This window comes from Melanerpes formicivorus, unplaced genomic scaffold (genome assembly GCF_026170545.1).
Source record: "Melanerpes formicivorus ecotype bairdi unplaced genomic scaffold, bMelFor1.0.p_v2 SCAF_82, whole genome shotgun sequence".
Taxonomy (NCBI): Eukaryota; Metazoa; Chordata; class Aves; order Piciformes; family Picidae; genus Melanerpes; species Melanerpes formicivorus.
Genome location: NW_027142434.1, coordinates 350,777 through 366,832, shown reverse-complemented (window position 1 = coordinate 366,832; position 16,056 = coordinate 350,777). Strand labels below are relative to the sequence as shown.

The window sequence follows — 16,056 nt, the reverse complement described above, 5'->3', positions numbered from 1 at the left end:
TGACCTGTTTGTAGCTGAGAAAAGAGCGATGCCACCAGCAGGTGACAGGCAGGGCTAGGTGCCATGGCACAGGCAGGCCTGGCAATGACATGCAGCTGCACTTCAAACTGTCCTTGCACCAAGAGCTGAACGCCCCCAGAAGGGCCTGGCCAGCCTCCCCATGCCCCAGCCGGCTCAGTCCCCGCGCTGCCCCTGCCGGGCACTGAACTCTGGGCTGCACGCAGACGCTGATCAATACATCGAAGCAGCCCTGGTGGGGTCTGCCAGGGGACAGGCAGCTGCGGGGACGTGCTGCAGCCAGACACGCTCAGCAGCAAGATCCCTCTGCAGTTCCAAAGGCCTGGAATGCCAAGACACAAGGAGAGAGCCCAGACGCGAAGCAACCCTCGGAACGTAACCACGGCGCAGGCTGCCACTGTCCGCAGCCGTGACTCGGCAGGGGGAAGGGAGGGGACCGGCAAGGCTGCGCCGGGCTCCTGGCAGCACCGGCTGGGAAATCTCGGCAGCGAGCGGCTGGCGCCCGGCACGGCTCTGCTCCAGCGCTGGCACTGGCAGCGGCTCCAGCCGTGGGTGCCAGTGGAGCTGCCAGGTGTGGCAAGCTCGCTGGTGCCGGGAGACTCGGGCAAAAGAAGGAGCGGGGAGCCAGGCGCCGCGGCAGGGAGCTGTCATTGGAGCCGCTGCCCGCACACCTCCCCTCCCCTCCCCTCCCCTCCCCGGGCGCTGAATTAATTAGCAGCGCTTTCATTTAATTCCTCCCAGGACGAGCGCAGGCTCCCAGCAGCGGCCGCAGCAGACGCTTCGCGGGTTGCGGCTCTGACCTTGCCAGCAGCCCCGGGCAGCGCCAAGCAGAGCCTGGGAAAGCCCAAAGTGCCCGGGCCTGGGAGGCCAGGGCGGGAGGCAGTGCCAGCAGCCGGCTCAGCCTGAGCTGCAGCCGTGGGGGAGCGGCGCGGCCTGTCCCTGAGCTCCTTTAGCTTAGCAGCCACAACAGGCAGCAGCTTCTGATGTGCTCAGCCCCAGACTCGCTCCTGTCGCCTTCCCAGGGTCCCACCCTCCTCCAGGAAAATTAACTCCAGCTTTAATGACTTCTTGACCGACGTGAGGTGCTTCCCCTTCTCGCCAGCCCAGACATGCCGGGTGGCTGTCCCTGGGGGTGGGCAGAGGAACAAACTGGAGCCATGGCAGCTTTTGAATTGGTTTTTCCTCTGGCAAAAATTGAGAGGAGAGCTTCCAGCAAAAGATTTCTTTCTTCCACCCCCTCCCCCCATCCCCCATGATTAAATCTCGGGGGGGGGGGGGAGGGGGGGCTTGCAGGAGGCAATGAGCAGCAGTGCTTCAGGGCTGTGCAAATGTAGATTTTCCACCTAGGGTCCCACTTCAAGCCTGGCCAGGCTGGGCTGTTCCAGCTGCCCAGACAGATGTCTCCCCTGCTCCCCTAATCTTGCTGCCCAGCCAGCTGCAAGCACACTGGGGGCCTCCACGTTGGCCCTGGCTCACACAGCCAGGAGACCTGCAGCAGCTGGAGCCAGTCCTCAGCATGCTTCTCCATGCTGTCTCATCTCCCCAAGGGGGCCAGAGAAGCAAGAAACCCCCAGGAGGGTCCTGCTCTCCAGGCAATAGGCCAAGCATCATCCAGGGCTATCCTTGGAAGCTGCTGCCAGCTGCTGTGCAAATACCACAGACCTTTGCTACAAAAGCAGGGGGGCATGGACAAGCACCAGCATGGCATGGCACAGAGCAGCCAGCAGCACAGGAGATTCACATGGCCACCAAGTGACATTGCTCAGGGCTTCTGACTGTCTCAGCTCTCCCACACCACAGGGTGCCAGGCCTGCCCCCCCCAGGAGGAACATCACCATGCCAGGCACTGGGCAACACAAGACCTTGGCCAGGTAGGTGTTCAAGTCACACCCAGGCACCATAAGGCTGCTTCCAAACAGCACCACAGAATCCTTTAGGTTGGGAAAGACCTCTAATGGAGTCCCACCACTAACCCAGCACTGCCAAGCCCACCACTAAACCACATCCCTCAGCACAGCTACACAGCTTCTAAATACCTCTGGGGAGGGTGATTCCACCACAGCCCTGGGCAGCCTGTTCCAGGGCTTAACAACAACTCTGGTGAAGAAAGTTTTCCTAAAATCCAACCTAAATCTCCCCCTGGTGCAACTTGTTCCTGGGGAGCAGAGCCCAACCCCCCCTGGCTCCAGCCTCCTCTCAGGGAGCTGCAGAGAGCAAGGAGGTCTCCCTCAGCCTCCTCTGCTCCAGGCTCAGCACCCCCAGCTCCCTCAGCTGCTCCTCCCCAGCCCTCTTCTCCAGACCCTTCCCCCAGCTCTCTGGACATTGCCAGATCACTTCCCTGCTCCTGCTGCCCACACCAGTGCTGATCCAAGCCAGGCTGGACACACCCTGGCTCATCTTCAGCTGCTGCCAACCAGCACCCCCAGGTCCATTTCTGGAGGGCAGTTTTCCAGTCAAAAATGACCTAAGTGTCTGCAGAGTCAGCACCAGCTCTCTGCTGTCCTCATCCTCACCAGGTGATGCTGGGGGAGGTGGTAGCTCTTGCTGTGCTCTGCCTCAGTTGCTCTGGGAGCCCATGGCACAGGCTCCTGATGTTATGTGGCAATTAAGGACTTACCTGCTGAGCAGCAACCAAAATAAACCAGCCCTGAACCATGGGGGTGCTGCCTCACCACCCCCCAAGCTCAGGCAGGTGTGAACCAGAGCCCTGGCTCCACTGGGCAGCCTGCACCCAGCTGTCCCCAGGGTGGCACAGGTGAGTGCTTCCCCTTGTTGAAGCCAGCATGAGGATGACACAGGCTGTCCTGGGGCCAGCTGATAAAGCAGCCTCAGCACAGGCAGTGCATCCAGGGAGGAGACAGCCAGCATGTGTCTGGTCACAGGCACTGTCCCCAGGCAAAGGGATGGTGACAAGGGACCGAGTGCCCAGGACAGAGCTGGACAGTCCCAGGCTGAGCGCTCCTGCCAAGCAAACCTGGCCTCTTCCCAGCCCTGGGCACTCAGTGGAGGGTGGGGAGCAGAAGGATGCACAGGGACAGAGGAGCAGGCAGGGGTGCAGGCAGGCAGCATTCCCCGGGGCAGTGACAGGCACATGGCAGCAGCTCCAGCAGCAGCGTCCAAACCTGGCAGCACAAGTGGGCTGTGTGCCAGGAGAGGCCTGCAGCCACCCGGGGACACGAAGGGGACCTCAGTTGGAAGCCTTTCCATCACTCCCTTCACTTCCCCACAGGGCTGGCAGACTGTGAAAGCCTCATCTCCAGGGCTGGGCTGCCAGGGGGCTGGAGCATCTGGGAGGGAGGGGGAGGCGGATCTCACACCTCCAGAGGCAGGGAGCCTCGGCAGCGAGAACAAAGGGAGAGTTGTTCCACACCGCTGCCCTGTGCCAGCGTGGGCCTGGGGTGAGGGAGGGAGCTAGGCAAGGCTGGAAGCCAAGCACTGGATGGGCATCTCGGGGCAGCCAGCTCCCACAGGAAGCCCTCACAAGGTCGGCTCAGGGATTCCTACACCCTGGCAGGAGCAGCCCTCCTGGCAAGGGGCCTATCCCTCCCAGCATCTCCAGCCCTGCAACCAGTGGGAGGGAAAGAGTTCACCACACCGGGCACAGCCCCACATCAGAACTGCATCCACCAGCAACCACCACCCAGTGCCCTCCATGCACTGAAGGGAGGCTGTTCCCTTGCCCAGGAAGGCACAATTCAGCTGCCATGGACTGCAGGGTTCGTGTCCTCATGTACCCCTCTCTCCTCATCTGTCTGCCTCAGCTGCCCCCTCCCAGCCCACCAGCACGAGCACCCCCATGGGGGCTCTAGAGCATCCTTTGGTGTCCTGTACTTTGTGTGGCAGCACACTCCCACAGCCCTCCTGCTCACAGCAAGAGCCATGACTGTCCCATCCCTAAACTGCCTGCACCCACAGCCAGGCACACACAGAGGTGCCCCTGAGGCTGCACCACTCTGCCGAGGCACAGCCACTTTTGGGGCAGGGAGGACATCCCACCCAGCACAGGTCTCAGGAGAAGATGAGCATCGGGGCAGAGCTCCTGGTGAAGCACAGCACCCCCCACCCCCCAGCATTTCTCAGTGCTGGCAGGGGCTGCAGGGCAGCTGCTCCAGGCTGGGGGTGGGGGTGATCCCCCAGCTGCAGCTGCCTTTCACTGTCTCATCACTGCAGCTGCAGATGAGATCACCTGCCCAGGCTGCAGCAGGGAGCTCCTGTCCCTCTGAGGCTGCTCAGGGAGGGAGGGTGGCTGCCTGCAGACCCTCTGCAAGGAGCCATTGCTCTCCCATCCCAAGGCCTGAGATGAGAAGTCTGCCCAGCCAGGCAGGGCTGGTTTCCCAGGGACCCAGACCAGGGAGTGGGGGAGGAAGAGCTCAACAGTATCCTCCCTCTCTGTGCCAGGCCCTGGCAGCTTCGAGCCTCTTGCTCTGGTCAACCCCATCTCCAGAGGGGCAAGGCTGCCCTCTGTGATGCTGGCAGCTCTAGCAGCAGGCACGGGGCTGGGGGATACTGACCCTGCCTGGCTGCAGGCACCTCTGCTGCTGTGGGCTGGCAGAGGCTGGTGCTGGCAGACCTCAACCAGCCATGCAGCTCCACTCCTGAAGAGGTACCTGACAGGCAGGCTGGGCAAGCCCAGGCAGGGCCTGACTCCAATTCCCACAGTAGCTGCATTCATTCTGCTCCCATCCTCACTTCCTGCAACACCTGCACTCACCCTGCTCCCATCCCTGTGTCCAGCTGCTCCCCACCTCACCCACAGTCCCCTCCCCTCCCTGACCTTGCATTCATCACACTCCCATGCCTGCATCACCCACGTTTGCCCCACTCCCATCCCCACTCCCATCCCTGCATTGTATCCCTGTTCCCATCCCTGCTGCCCCATTGCCCTATCCCTGCTCCCTGCATCACCCAAGGTCACCCTGTGCTCCCTGCAGCCTCCCCCAGCTGCCTGCCTCTTTACCCCTCTACTCCTCACTACTCTCCCAAACCACTCTTCATGCTTTGCTGCTGCCCTGTGATCCCACCCCAGCAGCACAGGACAGCCAGCAGAGCAGCTCTAGCACTGCCCTGTGATCCCTTAGGACATCCTATGGGTCAGGAACACCCTGGGCATTGCAAACCCAGCAGGCAAGGCAGTGTGTGGCACACGGGCTGCAGCGTGGCAGTGCATGCAGCACTCAGCCTGGCCAAACAGCTCCCCAGGCAGCCAGGTGCTGCCAGCAGCATCAGGGTGAGAGCAAAGTGCTTCAGCTTTTCCCATGCCTCCAGACCGGCACAGCAGGCGCAGGGCTGCCACCCTCAGCTGCACGCAGCAGCTCCCCAGGCTCAGCTCAGTGTGGCTGGCTCCTGAAGGAGGATTTGCCCTTTATGCCCAGGAAGGGATGTCCCAGGTCCCATTCCTGGCTGTGCAGAGCAGAGGGCTGGCTGCCACGGGCTGGCTGTTTGCATACAGGTTGCTTTGGCCCCAAATCAAGACAAAGTTAAGCATTTAATTACTGTGGCAAGGGAGCAGGTCAGCAATCAGAACAAATTGAATCAGCCCCCCTGGGGACTGCCAGGTCTGGTCAGCAAATGCTCCAATTAAGAGCCACAGTAAACCACCTGCCAGCAGGAGCAAGCACAGCAGCGGGCTCAGCCTGCCTGCAGACACCCCCGCGGTCAGCGCCTGTGCTCCAGCCAAATGCTGCTGAAGCAGAGGGGGCCGTGGCCAGCACGGCTGGGCCAGCACCCGGGGCAGGATGGAACTCCCTGGCTGCTGGGTTCCACCCTGCCCTGCTGAGCAACCCGGAGACAGGCAGGGCCCCACAGAGCTGGGGTGTGCTGGGCACAGGTCAGTGGAGGAACAGTCCTCCACCCCACAGCCATGCCCCAGGAAGTGACCCCCCAAAAGATATTGCAGGATCACAGAACACATCCAGGTGGAAGAGGCCTCCAAGCTCCCCCAGCCCAACCCTCCACCCAGCACTGCAGGCTCAGCACCAAACCATGGCCCTAAGCACCACAGCTGCTTGAACACCCCCAGGGCTGGTGACTGCAGCACTGCCCTGGGCAGCCTCTGCCAGTGCCTGAGATCCCTTCCAGGGCAGAAATATCTCCTCAGATCCAGCCTGAGCCTTCCCTGGAGCAGCCTGGAACCATTGCCTCTGCTCCTGTCCCTTGCCACCAAGGAGCAGAGGCTGCCCCCTCCTCACTCCAACCTCCCTTCAGGGAGCTGTAGAGAGCAAGGAGGTCTCCCTCAGCCTCCTCTTCTCCAGCCTGAACACCCCCAGCTCCCTCAGCCCCTCCTCACAGCCCAGGGGCTCCAGGCCCCTCTCCAGCCTGGCTGCCCTGCTCTGGACAGGCTCCAGCCCCTCAGTGTCCTTCCTGCAGGGAGGGCCCAGAGCTGAGCACAGCACTCGAGGTGTGGCCTCCCCAGTGCTGGGCACAGGAGGATGGTCACCTCCTGTCCCTGCTGCCCACCCTGCTTCTGACCCAAGCCAGGAGGCCATCTGGGCACTGCTGGCTCATATTTAATTGCCTGTCAACCACCACCCTCAGGTCCCTCTCAGAGCCTTGACCCCATGGGTGGACCTGTCCAGGTCCCACTGCAGAGCCTCCCTGCCCTCTAGCAAATGGACACAGCCACCCAGCTTGGTGTCACCTGCAGATTTACTGAGGGTGCCTCAATCCCCTGCATGGATGAGCACCCAGGAGCAAATGGTCTCACAGGTGGGAAGGGAGCAGGTGTGTTTTGCCTTAAGAAACCCCAACCTCCTTAGGCAGGTGCAGCAGGAAATAATAGATGAGCAGACTGGCCTGGGAGATGTCCCTCTCCTAGTGCAGGAGGACCAGGATGTGCCTCCAGCCCTACAACACCAAGCCAAGGAAGTGTCCTCAGCACTTGGAGGGCAGAGGGGAAGGCTGGGAGAAACTGACTGAAATCCAGCAAGGGCCAGGGGAGAGTCTGGCAGCTGGGGGAGAACAACCACAGGGACCAGAATAGGTTGGGGACTGAGCAGCACAGAGGAGAAGGACCTGGGGGGGCCTAGTGGCCAGGATGCCCTTAAGCCAGCAATGTGCCCTGGGCCAAGGGTATCCTGGGGTGCATTAGAAGGGCTGTGGTGAGTAGGTCAGAGAGGTTCTTCTTCCCCTCTGCCCTGCTAAGGCCACAGCTGGAATATTGTGTCCAGTTCTGGGTCCCTCAGATTAAGAAGGACCTCAGGGAGGTCATTCTGCCCCTGTACACTGCACTGGTTAGGCTGCACCTCGAGTCCTGTGTCCAGTTCTGGGCTCCTCAGTTTAGGAAGGAGGTTGACTTGCTGGGACGAGTCCAGAGAAGGGCAACAAAGCTGGGGAGGGGTTTGGAACACAGCCCTGTGAGGAGAGGCTGAGGGAGCTGGGGCTGCTTAGCCTGCAGAAGAGGAGACTCAGGGGTGACCTTACTGCTCTCTACAACTACCTGAAGGGAGGCTGTAGACAGGCAGAGGTTGGTCTCTTCTCCCAGGCAACCAGCACCAGGACAAGAGGCCACAGTCTCAGGCTGTGCCAGGGGAGGTTTAGGCTGGAGGTTAGGAGGAAGTTCTCCACAGAGAGAGTGATTGCCCATTGGGATGTGCTGCCTGGGGAGGTGGTGGAGTCCCCATCCCTGGAGGTGTTCAGGAGGAGACTTGATAGGGTGCTTGGTGCCATGGGTTAGTTGATTAGGTGGTGTTGGATTGGTTGATGGGTTGGACACCATGATCTTGAAGGTCTCTTCCAACCTGGTTTATTCTATGTATTTTATGTAGAGAGTCCAGCCCAGAGCCCCAGAGCTGCTGCAGGCAGTGGAACATCTCCCTGTGAGCACAGCTGAGGCAGCTGGGGCTGGGAGCTGGGAGCAGAGCAGCCTGAGGGCTGCCCTCAGGGCTGGGGATAAAGCTGTGCAGGGCTGGAGCCAGGCTCTGCTCAGGGATGGCCAAGCACAGCACAAGGGGCACTGGGGGCAAGCTGGAGCAGAGCAGCTGCCAGGGGAGCAGGAGGGGAAACTTTGTCCCTGGGAGGCTGCTGGAGCCTGGAGCAGGCTGCCCAGAGAGGCTGTGGAGTCTCCTCTGGAGCCTTTCCAGCCCCCCCTGGATGTGTTCTGTGTGCCCTGCCCTGGGTGCCCTGCTCTGGCAGGGGCTGGGACTGGGTGAGCTCCAGAGGTCCCTTCCAGCCCCTGGCACTCTGGTTCTGTGAAGGCAAAGACCAAGGAGCTCAGCTCCAGCCTTTTCCTCCCAGCCTGACACTTCTCCTCTTTGCCAGCACTGCTCATCTCCTCCCAGACCTGTGCAAGGCTGGAGACATCCCACCCAAGAGCATGCCCCCAGCACACCCACAGGGCTCTACCAAAGGGTTTGGGTTATTACACTCTGCAGTGCAGAAGCTCACATGAAGCTCATGGGAGGGACCCTTGTGGCTTCTGGGAAGAGCAGGATGGACAGACCTGGCACATCCCTCCCTGTTCCACTCAGCATCCTGTCCCAAGCATCTCCATCCCTCTCCTCTGAGCACTCACACCTGGATCCTTGGGCTCCAGCACTCAGACATGCCTCAGGCTGAGGCAAAGGAGGAAGGAAAAGCCCAGGAAAGAAGTCAGAGGCAGTTGTGCCTGGTGCTAACGGTCAGGTTGCACCACTCTGCAGCAAGGGAGCTGGGAGCCTGTGGGGCCCTGGCTGCAGCAAAGGCCAGGGGCAGGTGGGCAGAAGGATCTTTATGCAATCTTTCAACCCTGGGGAGGTCAGACTGGTGTAGGAATGCCCTTGGGCCTCCCCAGTGCCAGGAGCTTTGTCCTTGGTTCTGGCACAGGCATGGGGCTGACAACACTGGGAGAACAGACTTAGAGCTTGGAGCAGGGCTGGCAGGCCACCCACAAGACACCACAGAGGCACCCACCAAGAACAGCAGCTGGATATGGGTGGATAGGCAGGGAGGGCTTCACAGCCCTGTGGGGTTCCATGGGGTGTGGGAACCATGACACAGGCTCAGCTACAGCAAGCACGGACAAGAAGCCTCCCCTACCATGTCCTGTCCCCAGGCAGGTGCAAAGGGGAGGAAGGGATCTCACTGGGATCCCAGGAACCTCCAGCTCAGCCCCAAACCCTCACTTGGAAATGTGGTCAACCCTGTTGTCCACATGGAGAAAGGCAGAGGGGCAGACACCAAGCAGGATGAAGCTGCCAGCAGCCTCTGGCTTCACAGCAGCGCAGAGGCACAGACAGGGCCCCTGGATGAGCTCCTGCTCTGCCTGGAGGGGAAGAGGCAGTAGGAAGCTGCTTGCTCTCCCTCCCACCAAGCCAAAGGAGAAACCCAGCAGCACCTGACCAGGGCGAGGAGTCCCCCTGCAGCCTGCTGCTCCCCGGCAGCAGTGCCCAGCAGCAGCTGCCCTCACAGCCCCCACGCCAAGGCTGTTGAACCGACGGCAGGGACTCTGTTTTGACAGCCTCCGGCAGGAAAGAGCCCTGCGGGGCCAGCGGGCTCCCAGAGGGACCGGCACAACAACGGCAGGCTGGGCTGGCTCCTCAGCCCCGGGCTCAGCAGGGCTATCGCCTTCCCTCCCTGGGGGCCCGGAGCCATGTTCCTGACAGCTTTGTTTAAGGTTTCATCTCCTGCAGTTTTCTCTTGCCCCCCATGTCCCTGCTGGTGCAGGACAGCCGCGGCTGCTGCTGCCCTCTGGCTTGGAGCCCCCAGCCCCTGGAGCTACCGAGACTCCACAGCACTGCCCCCGGGCCGGTGGGCGATGGGCAGTGGGTGCAGGCACCAAGAGCCTCTTCAAGCTGCTTTGCTGCGAGTGATGCCGCAGGCTGCAGCCCTGCCTGCCTCCTGCCTGCCTCCTGCCTGCCTCCTGCCTGCCTCCTGCCTCCCTCCTGCCTGCCTCGGCGCCGGCTCCAGCCTCTCTTTAAGGTGCAGGCTGCGAAACCCAGCATGCCCCAGGCAGCCAGGCACACAAACCTCTGGGCTCAGCACTTGGCCTTCCATGCCCCCCACATGCCTCAGGTCCCCCCATCTCTCTCCAGACCTGGGGTGCCAATTTAACCCTGCCCAGACTGGGGCTGGGAAGTCCCAAAGTGTTACCGAAGAGCAGCAGCTTGCCTGCATGGGCTCAGCACAGCAGCAAAGCAGCCACAGGATGTGGGAAAGCAGCTTGGGTGCCCACCCTACTGCTCTGTCTGCCCAGCACCCACAGGGTACAGCAGCCTCCTGAGCGATTTCCTCTCTGGCTGCATGCAAAGCAGTCTCCCAGCCACTGCAGGTGAGAGATGGGGCACCCCTAGGATGGGCTGTGCCACCACACCAGGACATCTCCCTAATCAGCACAGTGAGGTAGCTTTGCCTCCTGCCTCCCCTGTGACGTGAGCAGAAGCAGTCGAACACCAGACAGATCTGGCAGAAGACAATCAGCCACTAGCAGCACACCAAGGGGGTTCAGAGTTGCAGTAGCACCATGGTGATGGTGGGCAGCAAGGACCTGGCTGGGCCACCCCCTCCATGCTGAAGCCTTTGGGCAGCATGCACACCAGCATGGCATGAGTTGGGCTCACACCACCTCTCCATCCAGACCCAGGACTACCTGGTTTGGAAGGGATACAACTCTGCTTCCTCGGAGACCAAGCCCAGCTGGTCCTAGAGGCTTTGGAGCTATCCCAGCAGGCAGAGGAGCCCTGGCCATGGGGCAGCAAAGATGCCAGGAGCCAGCTGATGCTGGAACCTGACCTTTGCCCACATGCTGCAGCTGATCCAAGGCCCTCCAGGGCACATGGTGAGGGGTAGGAGGGTCTGGCCCATCCTGAGTGGCACATCCCATCCATCTTCACAAAGAAGGAGATGGGAGCAGCTCTCTGGGGCAGGGGCCAGCAAGCACAGGGCTGCCCACACAGAGCATCACAGCAGGAGTGTTTATGAGAGCAGCAGAGCACTGGAGGTTGCAGGGTTTAAATAAACTTGAAACCCGACTCAACTTCCTTCCCCAATTTCACAAGCTCCATTTCCTGAGTCTCTGCAGCTGGCTGGGAGTGCTTGCACCACGAGCAGCTCTGGCACAGAGGGTAGGCACCACCTCTCTGATGAGCTGGGCACTTTGAAAGGGCCCTCAGGGAGCCCTTCTGCAGCCAGCTCAGCTCTCAGACCTCTCCTGGCCAAGGAATTTAATGGCCTCTGGGTCAATACACATCATCAGCTCTTCCTGACACAGCAGAACCACCCACACGCAACGGGGCTGGGCTCAGCCTCCTGCACCCAGCACAAGTCCTGCTCACCCATGGCACCTTGGCTGGCTGCAGCTGCCAGAGCCAACAGCTCCTCACTGTGAGCTTGGGGGACTACAGGGAAGGCTGAGGCTCGAGGGGAGGCACGACCCTCAGGGCAGTGGCTGTGCCCCTGGATGGAGGGCACGTGTGGGCAGCCTCTGGGATGGTTGCATTGGAGACACCCATTTGAAGTTCACCTACAGAAGGAAGCAGCAGCTGTTGCCCTCCCCAGGCTGAGGAAGCCTCCCCCAGCAGCAGGCAGCAAGGTGGCAGAGGCTGTATGTGGGTGCAGGGGGTGTGAGCATCTTGGTGCCCACTGGAGCTGGCAACCGCAGAGGTGTCCATGAAGCAACATGCCAGGCTTAACCCTGATGCCCGCAGGGAAGGTGGGAGTCAGGCCAAGATCCAGCCCTGCCCTTGCAGACAGTGCAGCTCTGAGTCACAGGTACAAGGTGCAGGTAGAAAGGAGTCCCTAGGCCAGGAGCAGATGCTGGGCCTGTGTTTCCCTCTGCCCACTGCAGCACGTGTGGCCATTTCACTCCTGGCACACAGGAAGCCTAAATAACACTCCAGTGACCCACTCCCTGGCTCAGCACCTGGGCTCTTTAGACCTGCCAGGGAGGCAGCCACGGCTCTCCCACAGCTGTGAAGCTGACAGTGAAACCCCACAGCATCTCTCCTGCCTCCTCGTGCCAGACCAGAAGAACCAGCAGGAGCTGGGGTCCTCTCAAGGACAGCACAGCCCCAACATCCCTGCTCCTCTTCCCCTACTCTGCCCACCCTGAGGGCTCTGTGAGGCCCCAGAGATGGTCCTAGTGGCTGCAGCACCTCTTGACATCAGCTGGACCAATCCCATGGCCTGAACCATCCTCATCACCCAGCCATTTACCTCCAGCAGTACACAGCACCTTCCTCCAAAGCCAAAACTGCTTTCCAGTGTCCCTGGGCATAAAGACTCCAAAGAAATGGCACAGCTGCCACATTCATGTTACTATAAAAGGACAAAAGGGGAGCTCTGATCAGTGTCCTGTCACACCCCAGGGGCATTCAGCCTCCATGCTCTGCCGGCTGAGGGAGGTGGGATCTGGGGGCAGGTGTGCTCAGAGGGTGGGAGGTCTTGGAGACTCCTGCAGCCCAGCTGCTCCCTGGCAGAGTGTCACGAGTGCTCCCAGAGGATGAATGTCACTCTTCTCCCCAGGGCAGGAGGGGATCCACTGCCAGCCCTTCGGGGCTACATTGGCAAAGAAGCTGGGAGGTCCAGAGGGCCTCAGTGCTCTCAGCCCAGCCCCAGGAGCCACCATCCCACGTGGTGCTGCCACCTGCCTGCTTTGTCTTGCAGCCTCCCTGCTCCCAGCCTCCCTCCTTTGTCCTGCCCGCTCGCTCTGCCACCTCACCACCCCAGCTGCCTGACACCCACCAAGGGGGATGCCACCTTGCTCCCTTAAACGTGGGTGCAGAAGACAGTCGAACCTCCTCCCTCTCCCATGGATGCTCAGCATGGACACCCCAGCCCTACTGTAATGCTACAGTTCAAGTCCCCTCCTGGTCATGATCCCCTCCCCATGCCCAGGATAGTCAGTGCCCACTGATGGCAGGACCCAGAAGGTGGGAAGAGCCCAGCAGGAATGACTCCTGGGCAAAAGGCTCCACAGCCTGAGTTTGGCCTTTGTTACAAGGCTCCATCCTGAGAGAAATGCAGGATGGAGGACAGGAAGAGTGCAGCCAGCAGGAAACCTCCACCTCCAGCTGCCACTTGGGTTGCCGGTCAGTGTCCTGGAATGGGCACTCCTCTCACCTTGGCACAATCCAGCCCTGTCCCTGCACAGGGACTGCAGCACCTGCACAATAGAGATGCTGTCACCTCCCCTGCAGCTCCTCCACCCTTTCAAACAACAGCCTGGCCCCGATCCTCAGTCTTTCAAATGGAGCAAGGCAGAAAATCCTCACTGCCAGTGTCTGAGGAGGAAGACACACAGGCAGTGCTGGGAGGGGTCCTGGTGTGCATACATGCACCACCACCCCCCGATGTGCACACACACACACACACAGATGTGCACACACATGCACCTCCACACAGGTGTGCCCACACATGCACAGATGTGCACGCACAGATGTGCCCACACATGCACAGATGTGCACACATGTGCAGCCCCACAGAGATGTGCACACACATGCACAGATGTGCACACACAGAGACGTGCACAGGCACACAGCAGCAGCATGCACAGCCCCACACCCATCCTTTCTCCCTGCATCACTGATGCTGCACCCAGCATCTTTTGTGCTCTCACTCTGCTCAGACAGGCAGGAACCAGCCAGGGCTGTGCCCACCACAAATCCTCCTCCGGGTGCTAAGAGATCCCCTTGCAGACCACCAGCAGTACCCCAACCAGTCCCATGCCTTCAGAGGTACGGGCAGGGGGACACAGCCTGCCCTGCCCTGCCCTCCCCACGGGGAACTCGCAGCCCCACGGTCGAGGCAAGGCAGGCACGGCCAGGCGGGGCTGAGCGTGACCGATTGGGGCTGGGACTCGACCGCCCCTGCCTTCGCCCAGCCCCGCTCCGAACCCTGCTCGGGAGGCAGGGGCGCCGAGGGCCGGGCTGGGGTCACGCGTGTCCGGAAGCTGCGGGCTGGGCCGGCGCAGGACAGGGACAGCCAGAGGAAGCCGGACGCCGGGCCCCAGCCCCACGCGGGACGCAGCTCCGGCTGTGACAGCCGGGCAGGGACCCCTCTGCCTCTCCCGTTGGCTCCGGCGGGGCTCGGACCCCCACTTCCTCCGGGGGCTTCCTCCTCCCGCCGGGGAGAAGCGAAGTGCCGCCGGGCTGCGGTGCGCAGCCTGGCACGGCGCTAACAAAGAGCCTGCGGTCCCACCGTGCCCCGTGGGCTCTGCGGACACCGCGGGTGTGTCTCGCCAGCCTGGAGCCCCTGGAGCTCCCGCAGCGCCCCCCCCAAGCCCCACATGCGTTGGATGCCGCCGACAGCTCCGTGGCTGCGGTGCGCGGTCTGGACGCGCATTGTTCCCAGCCCGGAGCCAGCACAAAGGACATCGAGATGCCGCAGCGCTCCCTGTCAACTAGCCGAGGGGGGGTGGGAGTGGTGGGGCGGGGGTGGGCACACAGGGACCCACACACACACCCTCAGCACCCTGACTGACAATACCGGCGGGGGCAAACCCACCCGCGACGCAGCCCTGGGTTGCCGAGCTGCAAAGGCTGGCGACAGCCTTTCTCCAGGTGAAGGCGTCGGGGGGTCCCGGCGATGGCGGGGGGAGGAGGGCACCACGGGGCTCGCAGCGAGGCAGGGTGAATGGTGGAGAGGGGGGGTGGCAGCCCCGAAACGATGCGGAGCTGGAGGTTGGGGAAGACAGCGGCGGGACATGGGGAGCTGCTGGTGCAACAAAAGCCGAGTCGGGAGCGGAGGGGTCACGGTGCCCCGGGGCTGGGCACCGCCGAGCCAAGCATCGGCAAGCCACGAGCCGCGCACACGAAGCTGGAGCCCCCAGTCCGCCGGTGAGCCCCGAGGTGCACCGAGTCCCCTGCGGCTCCCCGGCACTCACCTCACGGCCACCTTCACGCAGCTGTCCGGGGCCGCCATGCCCTCGCCGCCCGGGCACCGCGGCCGCCGCTGCCGGAGAGCATCCGCGGGCGGGGAGGGGGCGGGGAGGGGCGGCCCCAGGTGCCGGAGGCGGGACGGGCACGCCCCCGTGGCTGCACTGCCGGGGCGCGGGCGCGCCCCCGCGCACGCGGGGACGTGCACGGCTGTCGTGTGGCGTTCGCACAGCTAGCGGTCCCTGCCGCCCCTCCTCGGGCCAGCGGCCCCAGCTGCCGCCTGCGCACGGCGGTACCGGGGTCGTGCTGGGGCTGTTCCGGGCTGTACCGGGGCTGCTGCAGACTTCCCGCTCCTGCGACAGCAGGTAAGCAGCCCAGGATCCTCCCGGGTGGGTGCTGCCCGCCCCCGGGAAGGAGCAGACCCCTGGAGCCCCGGCGGATCCTGGTGTGCAAACACCCCAGGGGGCTGGGGAAGCCCGGGGAGGCCATCAGCCTGGCAGCTCAGTGCGGGCCGGTGGTGCCCGGAGCGGGCTGGTGCTGCCCAGTGCATCGCAGTGTTGTTCAGCTCCGGACATGATGCCCTTACCGGCCTCTCGTTCCCCCTGCCTCCGTCTGCCCTCCCCTGTTCCTGGGCCTCTGCCCATCACTGATATAATCTGTCCCCAGCTGCACATGGGAGAGGCTCCGCAGCCAGCCCTGGTGGCTCAGGTGCTGCTGGTGGGGTGACACCGGAGCCCTCCCTGTTCCTGCACATGAGGGCCACAAGGAAGAGGCATCATGCCCTTGTGACAGCCCAGCCCTGGCCCTGCTGGCAGGCAGCCCCACAGCTAGCCCCCAGCTCCCCACTAGCGGGCAGGCACCGGAGCATCATGCCGAGGGACTGGTAAAGATGGCAGCAGCAGGAACTGGGCAGCCGGCAAGAAGCTACTGTGCAGATGAGGGTGCAGGGCTGCTGCACAGGGACATGGGAGCTGAGCACAGGCACCACTCCACACATTGCCCCCAGCCACTGGCCAGGTTACACCTGGCACTGAGGACACACTTCCCTGCTATGGTGTCGGTGCCTTGTGCTGGCAGAGCCTGCACTGCCCAGGGGCACAGGGAGCCCCTGCCTCAGCAGGAAAAAAAGCACCTCCCAGGCTGAAGCAGTGTGAGACCTACAGGGAAGCCCCAGCTCTGCAGGTCTGTGTTGATGTCTGGGTGAACAGCAACAGAGCATGAAGGGAAACGGGGGCATGCTGAGGTTTACTTT

The 16,056-nt window shown here is 62.3% G+C and overlaps 1 protein-coding gene across 2 annotated transcripts in view; it reads right to left on the bottom strand.

Moving 5' to 3' along the window:
• Positions 1-14,887, bottom strand: part of KIF21B (kinesin family member 21B) — a 39,337-nt gene extending 24,450 nt beyond the window's left edge. For both annotated transcript variants that reach the window (XM_068164706.1, XM_068164707.1), the window contains exon 1: positions 14,813-14,887. In XM_068164706.1, coding sequence (XP_068020807.1) covers positions 14,813-14,850 — 38 coding nt within the window. In that variant the 5' untranslated portion in view covers positions 14,851-14,887. The remainder of the gene's footprint in view (positions 1-14,812) is intronic.
• Between the last annotated feature and the right edge of the window lie 1,169 nt (positions 14,888-16,056).